This window comes from Carassius carassius, chromosome 25 (genome assembly GCF_963082965.1).
Source record: "Carassius carassius chromosome 25, fCarCar2.1, whole genome shotgun sequence".
In the NCBI taxonomy this organism is placed as follows: Eukaryota; Metazoa; Chordata; class Actinopteri; order Cypriniformes; family Cyprinidae; genus Carassius; species Carassius carassius.
Window position 1 is genome coordinate 14,576,501 of NC_081779.1, and position 16,428 is coordinate 14,592,928.

At 35.3% G+C, this 16,428-nt stretch overlaps 1 protein-coding gene across 2 annotated transcripts in view; it reads right to left on the reverse strand.

Moving 5' to 3' along the window:
- Positions 1 to 16,428, reverse strand: part of LOC132104279 (syndetin-like) — a 143,416-nt gene that overhangs the window by 18,953 nt on the left and 108,035 nt on the right. For both annotated transcript variants that reach the window (XM_059509635.1, XM_059509634.1), the window contains 4 exons: positions 10,678 to 10,826; positions 7,094 to 7,190; positions 6,489 to 6,647; positions 1,054 to 1,175 (listed from right to left, as the gene is read on the reverse strand). In XM_059509635.1, the coding sequence (XP_059365618.1) occupies positions 1,054 to 1,175; positions 6,489 to 6,647; positions 7,094 to 7,190; positions 10,678 to 10,826 (527 nt within the window). The remainder of the gene's footprint in view (positions 1 to 1,053; positions 1,176 to 6,488; positions 6,648 to 7,093; positions 7,191 to 10,677; positions 10,827 to 16,428) is intronic.

Below are 16,428 nucleotides of genomic sequence, written 5' to 3' on the forward strand. Positions count from 1 at the left end.
TTGCACCATAAATATCAGTGACTTTGTGAGAAAATTAAATCAACTGAGATCTGCCTGAGGAACTTCAAGAAGTAGTTGTTAAGAGGAATGTAGATGTTATAAAAAGACTAGCTAAGCTTTTAACATTCTATGTCCATTAAAGCAAAACAGAAAGAGCATGGCACAACCCAAACATTTCTAAGGTCAGCCAATCTTATAAGACTGAGCAACTGGATAAAAAGGACATTTGTAAAAATGACCAAGATGCCAAATGGTCTACACAGAATTCCAGAGCTGTTTGACTAAAAGGGGAAAACTGTCTAGACAACAGCAAGTGTTTGAGCATTTGACTTCTTATGCCTCTCTGGGAGATCAGCCAGAAGAAAGTCACTTCTGAGACAAGCGAACAGACAGCCTGGAATTTGCTAGAAGCCATGTGACAAAACATGAAATCTATTGGAAGAATATTTTGTGGTCTGATGAGACTAAACTTGAGCTATTTGGCCTGAAAGTGAACTGCTATGTTTGGCACACCAAATACAGCGCAATAACAAAAATACCAAGCAAAGATGATGACAACACAATATTCTGTGGTTGCTTTTCAATAGGAGGAACTGAAAACTTTGAGACAACAATTTGCCAAATATAGGCAAATCCTTGAGGAGAAGCTGAAAGGTAAATACTTTTTGTAAATAAGAAATATAAGTGGAGAAATAAATGGCTAAAGGTAAATTTACTGGATTTTTTTTAATTCACTATGGGATAAAAAAAATGAATAAAAATGAAAAAAAATAAATAAATAAATACAAAGCACTGTAAAACAAATCCCATCAATACTACCAATGTGAAGAGGTTTTGCTAAAGTAATAGGAAGTCTCTGGCCATTGCTGGACTCATTGGACCTGTAATTGAACAAACTGTTCCTGCAAGCTATTTTCTTTCTTTGGGAAACGGCTGAGTGGTTTGTGATGGCCAGTATTCCAATAAAAACAGTCTGTGGTAGGAGATTTATCTGAGAGCAGGTGGTCCCATATACATCCACACCCATTTGTTTCAGCTTGGTCGACCACTTACCCCTCCACTAATGTCCTGTTGGCCAGACGGATGCAGTGCTCCCATAAGACATTGGACACAGGCAAAGGAATCCGAACTATTTTCGACACGTCTCCCAGTCTCTGGTTAAACTTCTCAAACTCCTGCAGAAAACATTTGATAATATATGGGTCAATGTCATGACACTCATGTTTTGTTTGGATCTATTCATAAATAAAAGAATAAAAACTAAATTATAAATAAATATAAAAAAATATATAAAAACATTACAACTGAAATTAACACATGGAAGGACTTGAAAGCACCTCTTTTTAATTTCCAAATGTAAATATACATTTATATAATTATTATATAAAATAAAGATTTTTGAGTCGAAACTGTCAGCGCTATAAAACTCTGCTGATACCACACTGAAATCAAAGCTTCAAAAACAATGTTAATGAATAAATAATTCACAATATCTGTAAAACTTTTTTTAAAAACAATAAGCATACTCAAAAAGGAAAATAGATAACTTTTTACTTGGTCACAACACATGATATTGAATTGAAACATTTATTGAAAATGACATGAAAGTTTTCAAGACGATGCGAAACCCACATGATTGCAAATAGTACATTTCTAAAATCTTTGAATGTGAGTTTTAACCTAGATTGCTAAAAGATAGCTTTTTATAGGGACATTCTTAGTCGTCATTGACCCTTAACCATTTTGTGTTGCGTCCTCCCTTGTGTGCAGTGCTTGCTTATACCCATTCACCTCAACCATCACAGCATTCTTACTGGGTGGTGTTGGAACCATCTGGATGAGAGGTCACAAACGGGCTGGATACGGTTCTATTTTAGCATGTCATACAAATCCAGAAATCCCAACAAAGGTGTAAATTAATCACAGAATCAGAGAAGCAGAAACAGCAGTCTATTAATGTTCACTGGAGCCATATTGGCAGACCAGGTTCTCAAACCTACAGGATTCAGGTAATACAAAGAAACAGTTTCTGTAGTGCAGATGTCTCGATAAAGCCATGCCACGTACAAAAATATGCACTGTATATGGTGGCTGCTCACAGAGGTGTTGATTCAGCTGTGCTCGAGCCCATTTCTTTTTCACTTGTGACAGGAAAACCCACCCATAACTTTCTTAACACAATGATATATGGCTCATTTGAGAGCCAAGGACTGCATGTACTGTGAGCTCACACCTTGAACGTTGATACAATGCCAAGAGCACTTAAACTGCTGTGCAAGTTGTCTGGGTTACTTTGCTACCTTTAATCTTCTGAATTAATAATAAAAAAAATATCCAGTTTATTTTACAACTTAGAAACATGGTTTTAAAAAGAATGCAAAAGTGATGGTCAAGATTGATGTTTCTCATTGTCTAATTATAATTGATAGTTACTGCAAGAGACAGTATAAGAATTCATACCAACTAATCCCAACAAACACAGATCAGATTATTCGCACTAGGTCATGTTGATAACAAACATCACAGCTTTTGTGCTGTGAGATGAAAAACAAACGCTTTATCCCACTTATATCCTAAAGAACTGAAATACCAATTCTGAGCTATCATCAGTATTGGTTCGAAATGGTCACAATATCAGTCTCTTAAATCAATTCACAGAGAAAGCTAAGAACAAATTATTTACCTGTAGAGTTTGTGCAAGCTTTTAAATAGTAAGGAATTAACTTTGCTTCTTTTCCAACATTATCTAACATGTGGAGCGGGGTAAATACTGTTGTGGGTAATAAAAAAATAAATAAAATTAAATAAAATAAAAATAAAAAATACCTGCAGGTCTAAAAATAAATCCCAAATAAATGTTGATCACTTGGCTATTTATGAAAATCATGGAAATTATTTGTCTATATCTGGGTAGCTCTGCCCGATGCTTTGGGGTAAATTGTGTCAAACTAATAGTGGTTGTAAACTGAATAACTGGGGTCCAGTGTTGTTTGGTCCAGATTGACTTGCATCGTTAGGGCAAAAACACCTGAAAAAGTATTTAAAATATCCTCTTTTGTGTTCCATAGAAATCATAAAGGTTCAGAACAGCATTTAAATTAGGTTAGAATTTACATTTTTGTAAAAAATTAAATGTAAATGTAACATCTTACTTTAACCTACAGAAATAAGGACCGCTTTACCCAGTATATGGCAGTTAGAGAAAAATAACAGTGCATTTCTGCTCTATAATGCAGGAAACTAATTGTGACATTTACTAATACATACAGTACAGGCAAATGTCTTTTTTGTGCCCAGGCAGCTGGACGCCATTTTTGGTGGAAATTTTAAATAAGGCAAGAGTCAACTTGAATCACTGCTGTATTTCCACAGTTACATAATGAATTCAGTCAACAGGCGCACAAAGTTGAGCCTCATTTCTTCATTAGCAGCCAAGCTCCATTACATTCCCCACTAAAACTTTGCAGTTTAGATCAGGAACTTGTGTAAATCCACATGATGATGCATATTTCTGGATTCATCAAGCTTCCTCTGCAAATAAGCCACAGAGATAATTCAATTATGAAACCCCATCTGCTCATGAAGCCATTTTTGTTTCAGTATATGTGTCAGCCATTCAAACCGCTCCCTAACTCCATGAAAAATTCATATAGACTAATGAGCAAAGGTTATAGAAGAGATGTGGACATGCAAAGGAATGAGACACCCTCAAACCAGTCACATTTAACTGAGACATGGGCTAACATTTTTCCTTTTAAACATGCACCTCAAATTCTGCATGTGACTCCCAAAGCCTGACTATTTAAATAATTCAGATCCTGACAAATAATTGATATCGTGATCTTTCAATCTATAAGAATTCATGAAGCATAGTCATTAGGCAAGGGGAAAAAATGGAGGAAGAAAAAAATTTAAATGAAGAAAGTTAACTAGCAACCTCAGGGTAAACATATCAATCAAGCCTGCTCGTTGTGGGCATTAACTTGTTTGTTTGCTTCAGTGGAAGTCACAATTGGTCCTGTAAATTGTAACATAGACGTAGCATTTCCATGCATTTGTAATGTGCTGCATGTGGAAAAGCAACAGTGAAAGGGGACAGTGACGGCTATAATGGGCTTTCATTCAAGGGTTCAAATCCCATGTCTCTCCACAGCAGCACCTAGAGATGCTGCACTTAACCTGAATTATCTCACTTTAAGCATGCAGCTGTGTGAGTGGGCATGGGTTCAACAACATACGGTGTACGCACTTAGACTTTTTCAGTAAATAAGAATTATCTGCTGCAATGTATTCAGAAATCAAACACGTATAATAATGCAAAGTTGGCTAAAGTATACAGTATATATATATATATATATATATATATATATATATATATAAATGGATAATTTATATATAATTTATTCTAATTATATAATTATATAATTATTTTTATATTATTATTATGCAGTATATACAATACTGGTAAAAAGTTTGGGGCCGGTAAGATGTTTTTTTGTAAAAAAATTTTTAAGTCCCTTATGTTCACTAAGGCTGCATTTACTTGATTAAAATACAGTTAAATCAGTAATTGCGCAATATTCCCATGACGGCAAAGCTGAATTTTCAGCTGGATTTTACGGTGGCTCCCGCCATGTTTCATAACCTTCTGACATTTCATGGTGGCTCCCGCCATGTTTCATAACCTTCTGACATTTCTGAATGTATGCGCAATATGTGAATATACGTCATGAAATACTATGATAAAGAGTCCCATCTACCTCAACAAGTAAACACATGAAGCAGATATAGTGTGTTCCCAGAGTGCCCATCTCTGTCTTGATCCACTATGGTTAGTTTTCTGAAGGTTCCAAAACAAAATCACCTAGCAACCTCACCTTAAAATCTCTGGTAATACCATCACATTTTACCACAATGCACCGCGCGGGGTATTTTGACCAATCCCAGATGATGTTATTGCGACTAGAAGTGTGAATCTTCACTTGCTTCACGATTCGATTACGAATCAGAGGGTAATGATTCGACTATAAAAAGATTATCTATGAATACCTCCAATTCTTTTCTTAATAATAATTACTATATTGATCCAAATACATTTTTATTATTTTATGTTATTAAAATAACAAAGACGCAAATAAACAGTAGAACCAACATAAGAAAGTAACAAATCAAATTAACAGTGCTTTACTTTCTCCATTTTACATCTAAACAGAATCATTAAAGTAAGAAAAACTAAGAATCAACTCACTGCAGTCTTTAGTGTTCAGTATTCATTACAAATAAGGTAATTCAATCAAGAGCACTGAGTGATCTCCTCTTTCCTTTAATTGTCTGATTAATATTAATGAGAAAGATAGCCTATATAATGTTAATATATAAATGAATAGACATTAATATAAATGTTACACATCAGATGTTTTCCCCGCAACAGTTAACCAAACGTTCACTTAAGACATAATAGATTATGAACACTCACTAAGATATTTTGAAGTACTGTAATTCTGTGTGTAAGTGTATATCGGGATCATGCAATGTCTGAAAGACATCTTTGTGCGCACTCTTCGGATGTTTCAGTCAGGGCGAGAAAGATACTTTTATTAGCTTATTGCTCTATGTTTAATTTTTTTATTAATGCCATAAAGTCCCACACTTTATTTTCTCTTTCCTGCATGTTCCTTTCAAAACCAAAACGTCAAAGGCAAGTGCTTTGCTTCCGATGGACAAACGCAACTTTTTAAAACAAATAAAGTAGACCTCTCAGAAATGCACAATTAAAATAGCTATAAGTGTTTAATTAATGTGTGGAGCATTGGGATTTCTAGACGAGGGCTTAACTCGTTTTTGTGAAAGCCTCAAATTCAACCAAATCGGACATTTTTCACTTGTTTTGCCTGTTGCTTGTCATTAGCCTGTGCGTATTCCGACTCATTTTGCCAGCATGGGCCAGATATAGAAGTAATGCTCTTCTACACAACTGTTTATCGTGTAAACTACAGATAAATAATAAATAATTCCAGACTCCCAGGAGCTGATATTCCGTCACCTCATCAGTAAAGTCAACCCATAATCACATCCGTCACTTGAGTGAGTGTTTGAGAAGTCGCCTGTCTCTCTCAGTTAAACCCAGCATGTCAACCTTTACTTTACACCTCTGGATAACCTTCTGACACACACATTCTGACACCACGCATTTCGATCATCCTGCTTCCTGTTAGGTGAGTACAACAGATGAGTGGATATGAAATGTCAGCAATGGTCTCATATTGTGGCACGACAGTTTTCTTAAGACTCAACAAACTATGTTGTAATTGACTACAGAGAAGGAGAAAAACTGCCAAGAATGAACTATACATGGAGAAAAGGTTGGCTGATTCACTAAGCGAACTCCCACCTGTTCTCCTCTAGTGTGAAAATGAACATACTGTAGAGGAGGCAACACATTATTTTTCGCAAATAAAATCCACTGCATGACCTCACAAACACATTACCTTTAAAAGGACATCCACATAGACATTGTGCTGTGACATTATCTCTTTAATGTCCCATTTCACTCCTGCCATCAGTAACAGCATCTGTTCGTAATCTATGGCTTTGGCTGCCACGATCCAGTAAATGGGTTTGCGGAGCTCGCTGGCTGTAGATACAGTCTATAGAGAAAACAGAGTAGCTTTACATAACCATCAGCCAAACAGTGGAAAACAAAGTTTTCTATCTCTTGAATATCAAAGATGCAAAGACTAACATTTTCAAAAAGGAATCCCCCAAATCCTGGAAGCTCTACTGTAAAACTTTATTTCTCAATGATACTTTCAGTTCTGATGAATTAATGAATACAGACATCCATAATAAAGACATATTTGACTTAAAATATATATGTAAATGAAAAAAACATTTGTTTATTAAAACAATAAAACATTTACTATATATGGATAGATACATAGAGTAATAGTACAAATTAAATATAAACTGTATAAACAGTACAAATAAAGAAAACACTCATAATACCAGTAAAAAGGGGTACATGTTTTAGTTGTTTTAAAGGAGAAACTGTAAAGGTCAGGAGCAGGGTTGTAAATGCTGGGATGAAACTGACCTGTGAGTAGAACTGCTGAAGGAAGGGCTTCTTGGCTGAAGGCATCGTGGTGTCAAGATGAGGCTGAAGAAACTCAAACTGCTCTGCCAGAAAAACTCTGCAAGGGGAAAAAAAGGCACAAAAAGGAACACTTTTTGCATGTTTGCAGTGGCACACAATCGCTACATATCAGTTACCCACAGGGAACCGGTTATGCTGAAAAATAGTTATGTTCATGAAAAAAATGTGTGATGTGACTAGGAAATCTGAGGCTTACATTTGTCAGTCTTACATTTATCTGCTTTCTTTTTATTTTCTGACATGAGCTACAGACAGACTGAGTGTTGGAAATAAGGGTTTCTATATTAAGAGCTGCAGTAACTATAAAAAGTATTCACTCTCTTTTTTTGCAGTAAAATATATTTTTTTTGTCAAAATGAAATATTTCTTCAAACTGGTTAAAATGTACTACAGTTATTAAACACAACGTAATTGTTTTCTTGCTTTTTTATATTTCTAAACTAAATTAAAACTCTTTTGAAATTTATCTTTGACCGTTTCTGCAACATTAAACACAGATGCATTATAATATTCCTACAAACATTTAGTTGAATGAGTGATTTATTTCAACGGCAAGAAAGAAAAAACTATTTAACTAAAACTAAAACAATTGAAAAAATATATATTATTGCATATGTACAATTGTCAATGTTCATCTGTTCAGCCTTTTTCTGGTGCCAAAGTCAATTTAAGTTTACTTTGATTCAGTGCTTTAAAACAACAAAAATGAAAAAGTCCATGGGGTTAATACTTTTTATAGGCCCTGTGATAATGAGATTGGAAATTAGTAGGGGTGTAACGGTACGCAAAAATCACGGTTCAGTACGTACCTCGGTTTTAAAGTCACGGTTCGGTTCATTTTCGGTACAGTAAGGGAAAGAAATGCAAACATTAAACTGCAGGTTGTTTATTACTAAAAAAAATTTTTTTTAATTGGTTTACTTTTTTTAATAAGAATATAATATATAATATAATATATAAAATATAATAAAAAAAGATTAAGAAATAAAATACTGCTGCAAAGTTCTCCACTAAATAAAATACTCAGTCTCAAACCAATATCACATAATAAAATATAATGAAAAATATAAATAAATAACTATGATTACAGTGCAGCATTACCAATCCCAGCTTGTAGGCCTGCTCATATTAATAAAAAAAAAAAAATAATAATAAAAAAAAAATAATTATATATATATATATATATATAAAACTTTTCCCTATATATATAAAGTGTAAAGTGCAGCAACAACAGTTTCAGTTTTTAGACCTGCTCAGATTTCGTTATTGCGTTGGACCGATCGGAATTAAGAGCAAAGGTCTGTTTAAATGCCGACGGGAGCTGCATTTGAATTACGGTCGTTTTGTTCCTAGTTGTAGTGATGTTCACACTCGCGTGATGCCTTTTGAAAACTTTAGAATCAGCCGCAGGGCGGGATTTACGCTGAACGCGGAGACTTCCGCCACTTAATATGTTCGTGTGGAAACACGAAAATGTACCTATGTTCCGCACACAAAATATTGCATTCGGTCATTCGGTACACATGTGCACCGTACCTAAAGCCCTGTACCGAAACGGTCTGGTATGAATACACGAACCGTTACACCCCTAGAAATTAGCATTCATTAGCACAATTCTATAACTACTGAGTTGATTTGCTGAAATATCCACAACATACAGTAAAAGAAAACATGATTTATCTTTCTATTAGATGCACATTACTATAGCAACAGTAGACTCACGATGCATTGTGTAAAAAAACATCAATCATTATTAATAAAAAAAACAACTTTTGTTATGTCGATTATTAAAACAAAAAAATAAATGTAAAGGTAATCAGTGAATTGAGTGAATCATGATCAGGGCAGAAGCAAATAACATCTAAATATGTAGCATTTATGTGGAAGGTAAAGGGCAAAGAACCAATACATTATTTCTTGAGTAAGAGGTCTCTTGTTTTGGTCAGATTATTTGATATATTAATATTCAGAATACTTGATCTTGAAAGAGAAAAACAGGTCTGTTGTATTGCCAGCGGTGCCAGTGGAACAGGGAATAATCTTTTGTTTGTTTCTTTTATTTGGTTTGTATGGTTACACTTGTATAAATACAGCACTCAGAAAGTAAAAAGAGACCCTGTTTTGTCGCTTATTAACACCCTCATGCCTGCTCCCTGCTTAGATTTTGCAGCCTTTATTGATTATTCCATTAATAAAGGAAGTGCAGGGGGGTGATGGGGGGCAGAGAAGAGGTTGCACTGCCACTAAACCTTCTCCAAAAATAAAAAAATCCCCAATTGTGGTTTCAAGTGTAGTCCATTCAGAGCATGTTCATGCTCCGCAAGGAGAGTAGAGACCTTCACCACATTGATGACTCAATATGGTGGAGTTTCTGTGCATCACATTAAAGCAGACAGAGAGTCATTCTTTCCTGAGTAGAACCTTTTCCAGGCTTAAACTCTGGATCTTCTGACCCGTCTTCAATCTAAGACTTTGAAAACATTCTCCAGCACAAAGCTTGGCACGAATCGAACACCATCTGGGTACATGCAAAGCAACTATAGGGAGGATCAAACTCTTTCTGTGAATTTAGAAAAGGAGGATTCCCTGCTGTTGCACGAAGGCTTAACATCTTGCTGAGCAATCAGTCAAATGGGATAAAGGTCAGAATAGAAGGACTGGAAGGTAAGATGTGGTTTGGAGGCCTGACAACTTGGAAATTCAGGTAGCTCTCATCAGCCCCTGAGACATCACAACACTTAATGAAATGAACTTCCCTGGCTGTTGACGATGCTGCTTCAGCCCACCTCTGCAGACTCATCAGGAGAAAAGCAAGGCTTAATGGGGTTCGCTGATTAGATAACAACCACAGTGATATGACTGATTGGGTTAGACAGGCTTGGTTGAAAGAGGCTACCAGGGTTAGACATTTATCACCTAGCAACAGTAAGCTTGATCACAAGACAAGAGTCAACCAGCTTTCTAATGTAAATGTGATCATTTGCAAGCCTCATTCCACTTCTGCTACAAAGACTTCACACAGCTGGATATACTGTATGATGCAGATACCATCTGGAAGCCTTCTCTTTTTAAATGCAGAAATTTCTTAAAACACTGATTACTTGATGACACTGGTTAGAAATGTTTCACCCAAAATGGAAATTCTATTTATCCATTATGTATCTGTAAGCAACTATTCAAAGTCTGTAACATTTAAAAATAAAATAAAATAATACTTTCATTTAGCAAGCATGAATAAAATTGATCAAAAATGATAGTAAAGACAAAAGATTTTGATTTCAAATAAATGCTCTTCTTTTTGAACATTCAATAAAAAAATATGAAGCAGCAAGTGTTTTCAAAATGAATAATAAATGTTTCTTTCTGCACCAATTTAGCAGATCAGAATGATCTCTGAAGGATCACGTAACATTAAAAACTGGAGTAATGGCTGCTGAAAAATCTGCAAAAACAAGGGTGGCTAAATAAAATAAAAACAACTTTCATTTTTGGATAATCAAGTAAGGAGGTTAAGAGTAGCTTACAGTGATTCAGTGGCAACGACTCTCTCAGACAAGCCATAGAGCGTATCACTAGACGTCAGGATCACCAGCTGACTCAGATGAGGAATGGGGACCTTCTCCTTCCTTTCCTCAGGAGATGCATGAGGACCTGCATTCTCTCCTCCAGCCTCCTGCAGAGACAACAACACATATTTACATCCTGATCCTGTCCAAATTAAAGTTATAGAACTGCTAAATATTCCACAAATTAATACGATGTCCAGTAAAACACTGTCGATATTCCAGGGATTAGTCTAGATTAGATTTAACAAACAAAATGAGTAGAGGTTTAAAAATATGCTTGGCTGTCTCAACTTTCATTTTAAATTCAGAAACTGTCAATTTGCAGATGTAGAACCTATTAAAACCAATAATCACACAAATCTTCAATGTAATTATTTAGAAAACAAAGCCTGTTTAAAGAAAAAAAGTTTTCCTTTTAACAAAATGTTTTGCCAAACATTATTTGCACTATTATGTTAGTAAAATACTCTTTTTGTTACTATAAAGTGGATAATTACCACAGAGGTTTAGAGTTTCAATAAAAGCAATGAGCAAATGAGCTGTAAAATGAGAATAAATACAGCATAAAACAACATTGAATTTAATGAGGAACTGGGAGTTCTACCACCAAATGGTAATGCTTTGTCCACATAAAGTCCATATATCATCCTGTGCAAAATGTGGTGGTAAGAAGAAACGTGCTTGCTGTCCCCAAAAACTATATTCAAGAGTCTTTTGCACCAAATGGTGCAGATGGCGAAGGCGGACGCATTTTCTCCCTCTCCTCACCTTACCTTCCCTGTTTGCCCTCTCGTCTTGTCTATTGTCAAATACTTCTGAGAGACTCTCTCTACGCTGCTCTCCAAATGGAAAATCATGGATTTGATCAACTGGTCTCTCAATGTAATTGACACCATCTTCTGGACGAGAAGCTTGGGTTTGGGGGAACCTGACTGCCCTGCCGGAACGTTCACAGCTGGCTACATGATGGACGCGTGGGATAGTTGGCGGGTCGTGTGTCTGGCAGCTCTTTCCGTGGAGGACATTGAAGATATCTACCTATTTGGAACCATAATAAAAGGTCTTCTGCTGATTGGATTAGGCTTTGCCCTGGGTTATCAAAGAATTCAGAAGACGGGAAAAGCTGTCCAAAGCCTCATAAGGCTGCCCGTCATGATTGAAGCAGTGGGCAGAGCGGTCAGCACTGAGACTAAGAGTATTAACTGCAATATGGATACCATCGCGAAGAAGCTCATGGCTTTGCTAAGGAAATTGGATGGATTTGGAGACCAGAATGTACTAAGAGAGTGACTGGTAATTGGAATGCGACTACTTGCCCCAAAACCAAACAATCACAATCTTATCTTCTTTCGACCCCCATGTACCAGCACTGGCCTCGGCCAAGGCCAGTGTTGGGAACAACAACCCCAGGAAGAGCACTGCAGCGAGACGCCTGGATGGCTGCTTGCCTGCACTGGATTACCTCCACCCCTGTTGCAAAGTCATATTGTGCTTGTGTTGCTGAGGTGTTTTTCCTGTTCTCACACTGTACTCCCAAAGGAGTAGTGTTGTCAAAAGACCTGGTACCCCGGTACCAAATCGGTACTAAAAAAATTAAAATGTCACGGTACCAGGTTTCTGTAAGTACCGGTAGTACCGAGGACCCGTTCAAACCCGGTTCTGGATGCATACAGCACTATGATTTCCGCGAAGCAGAACACGCGGACGGAATCTCAAAATCCAGTCATGAAAATGAAACTTACGTTTTAATATGGACAGTCACGGAATTTGTCAAGGTTAGCATAAATTAATCAAATCAAATCTCCATATGGACCAGTATCTGTAAATGTTAAGCCGCAAAAGTTGGTTGAAATCTGCATCCTGCATGTTTTGCGTGTCTCTGTGTGAATGAATGAATGGTTTGTTTACTACATAGACTGAAGCGCATGACGCTTGCAATACTGAGGACATACAACATCACCAGAACAGTTCTTAGTCACTTCACAAGCATTTTACTGTTTCATTTGAGTAAAACCAGTGTCAATTTAAAGGTATTCACGGAAAACCGTCAAAACAGCCTCTACATTGCGAGTAAATCACTCGCATATGTGAATAAATTTTACTCAGGGCGAGTAAATTATGTCTATTGTTAGCCATTGGCTAATGAATTCTTAGATTTTACTCGCCAGTGTGTGTGTGTTCGAGGCTATTATAAGATTGGCGCAGATATATTTTCACTCGCTGAACACTGACTGAGCGCTTCAGAGTTCTCTCTCCATCAAGCGATCTGTACTTTTCAATTCATCTCAATGGACGCACAGTACACCTGTATTTGCCTCTTTTACTGTCTATGGTATTTGCCGAACTGTAAACTCGGCAAAGTTTACAGTTTACAAAGTTTACAAAGTGTGTGAAGGAGCACGACTCACCGTCGCTTTGCTGATAGCTCTGTTTCTCACACATGCAAAGAGAGAGAGCGAGAGTCTTACCACGCTGAATCGACATGCTACATGTAAACTATATTTTTGTTGTCTTCTCCTGTCAAAATAATGAAGTTCATTTAGAATTATTCATGTTTTCGAACAAGCAGAAGATATGCCGGTTTCTTCGGTAGGGGGCGGAGCTAATGCGCAAATGGCAATTTCATTGGCTGGCGCTCATCTTTTACCGTCCCTGTTTTGATTTCAGCAAATCAGTTCGACCGAACGCAGACAACGTGATTAATATTCATGAACCCAGCAGCTCATCAATCCATAGTGCATTGTATATTGTTAGTATGGTAGTAGAATTAGTAGTATTATTATCTTTTAATAATAATTATTATGATCTATTACTTTTTTTTTTTTTACAGAAACCCTCAATGAACAAAAATGTCTTAAGCATCACCACCAGTCTTAAGTTCAGATAAATGACAAATATGCATTCATTACAAATTCATTTTTACATAAAGGCATTGTGCTAGAAATATTACTATTATTTTGTAAAACGTATGTGATACTGCTACTACTGTTAATTAAAAATTAATCACACAATATGTCTTCCATGTTTTAATTTTAATAGCAAATCCCCTTTATTTACCAAAAAATAAAATGTTTAAATTTCATAAATTAAAAGACAAATTAAATTTGGGTGAAACTTGTTTACTGTTTTTCATAATTATATTACTTGTAGAAGAACTTTAAACACAATTGTAAATAAGTATAAACAATGGCATTGGTTTTATTTTTTGTGATAAAAAGTAATTGTTTTTTAAATTAGCATATTTTTGTGTTTTGCTTTGGTACCGAAATTGGTACCGAGAACCGTGGATTTTCACTGGTATCGGTACCGAATACTGAAATTTTGGTACCGTGACAACACTACAAAGGAGCATAGTCTGGGTGTTGTTTTTTTTCTCCTCGCTTACCTAATGTTATGCTGTATCCTTCTCCTGTACTGTAATTCGTTGCCTTGTACCCACATGTGCAATGACAATAACGTTGAATCTAATCTAATCTAAATGGTCACCAAAGAAAACTAATGAGGGAACAGAATGACACACAAAATCAACAAACTGTGCTGTGTATGTATTTATTCACATGTACTTTAACTGAAATCCCATTAAGATGTCACATTAACACAGACACCATATAATCTAACTGTAAATTGCATGCTAAGTCATAGTTCACTTGAAAATTAAAATTAAATCATCATTTACATTTGCAAGCCTGTATTCTACACATTTACTATGGAAAAGACCAGTAAGAACATCCTGGCTTTTTGGTGAACATCTCTTTTTGTGAATGTTGGAAAGAAAAGAAATTGGAATTGGAAATGGAAAATAGAAATGGAACAGGATTTTCATTTTCAGGTGAACTACTGTAGCTCTTCAATGAAAAATGGCAGACAATTAAAAAACAAAACAAAAAGAAAATAATACTAATAATAAAGGCTGTGTATCAGAAAGAATCTGGCGATTCGATACGTATCACGATACATGGGTTACGATACTATATTTTGTGAAACATTGCGAGACTGTAAGCAAGGCGATATATTGGGATATTTCTTATATTAGGAATAGGATATATTTCTGGCAAGCTGTCATTAAGAAGACTTCACCATATGCAAAACAAACAACAACAACAAAGTTATTTAACCAGAACACAGTGGCATCTGGATTTGCATTAATTAGTCCCTGTAACATTCAACATTATTAAACAACTTTTTTACAATAAAATGTGGGGGAGGGGGAGGGGGTTGTTGTATAAAATGTATTGTATTAATATGTAAACTGTTGTAAACAGACCATATACATTTTTAGTCCCTGCTTTAAATTTTCACAGTTTAAGTTTAAAATTGTAACAAACGTCATAACATTTTGATCTGAACAAAATAATTAGTACATCTGCTTAACATCAATGAGAAATAAAGTGCTTGCAGGAAAAACCTGAAGAACTGTGTGAAGAACATGAGCACACACGCACGCACGCACGCTATCTAGATTGTATCGCCAAGCAAAATATCACGATATTCACGTCTATCAATATTTTCGAACACCTACAATAATAATAAAATAAAATAAAATAAAATAAATCCATTCTAAAATGTGGATGTTGTGAAAACTCACAAAACATGCAAATTGGTTTAGGATATCACAACATTGAAATGCATTTTGAACCTTGCCAACTCCATCATTCATATTCAAAGCCTTATTTCCCAATATTCTTACACAAACCTATTCAGGTCATATGAGATTACAGCTGAAGTGCTGCCTTTGCGAAAACTTGTATTACATTCTACATTAATTAATCATACAACTTGATTTGGTGCATGTGTAGAATTAAAAAGAGATCCAATACAGTCAGCTTGCATTGTTTGCAGACTTACAAGAGCTTTTAATGTTAATTAATATATGAGTGGGTGGAAAAAACAACACCACATTGTTATCGTAGACACATTCTTTCATATTAGTAACACTAATTTAGCAATGACAGTTAAGTGGTGTAAGATTTTAAGAAGGCATCTATGTAGTGAGTAAGATTATTTTTTTATTCAGCAAGGACCTATTAAATTGATCCAAAAGTGACAGTTATATTGTTACAAACATATTTTTTTATAAAATTTTAATAATACTGTATAAATACTTGGAGATCAAGTAACAAGCAACTCAGTGAATTCTGAATAGAGGGTCTAAATATGAAAGATCTGGTGAGATACAGTATAATAGCAAAACATACATTCTGAGGTCCTTTCCTGGCCATCAGTTTCACTATGTGCAATAAATATTACTCTGTTGTCTGGAGTAATTCAGAACAACATAGTTATATGGCCACTATAAGCAGAGGTGCACATAAGATTTTCAGCCTGATTCTCAAAAGAGCACCTGGAGATTTGGTTTGGTCCTCATTCTGCACATAGTGTGACCCATTAAACATAACTAACTAACTAAATATATATATATATATATATATATATATATATATATATATAAAAGTGATATTAGTATTGCACTTTTTTTAAATAAAATAATAAAATAAAATAATAAAGTGTGATAAAACTATTATATTTTAAAATAAAAAGGGAGTATTAAATAAAAATACATTTATTTTATAGTAAACCTAAAAATAAAATGCTAATATTTATTTTTTCATATGAATGTTCATCATTTTCAAACTTAAAATCAGCAAGCTTTTATTTTTGGCAGGTTGCCTGCAAGTAAGTTTTTTGTGTTTTGAAAACGGCAGCGGACAG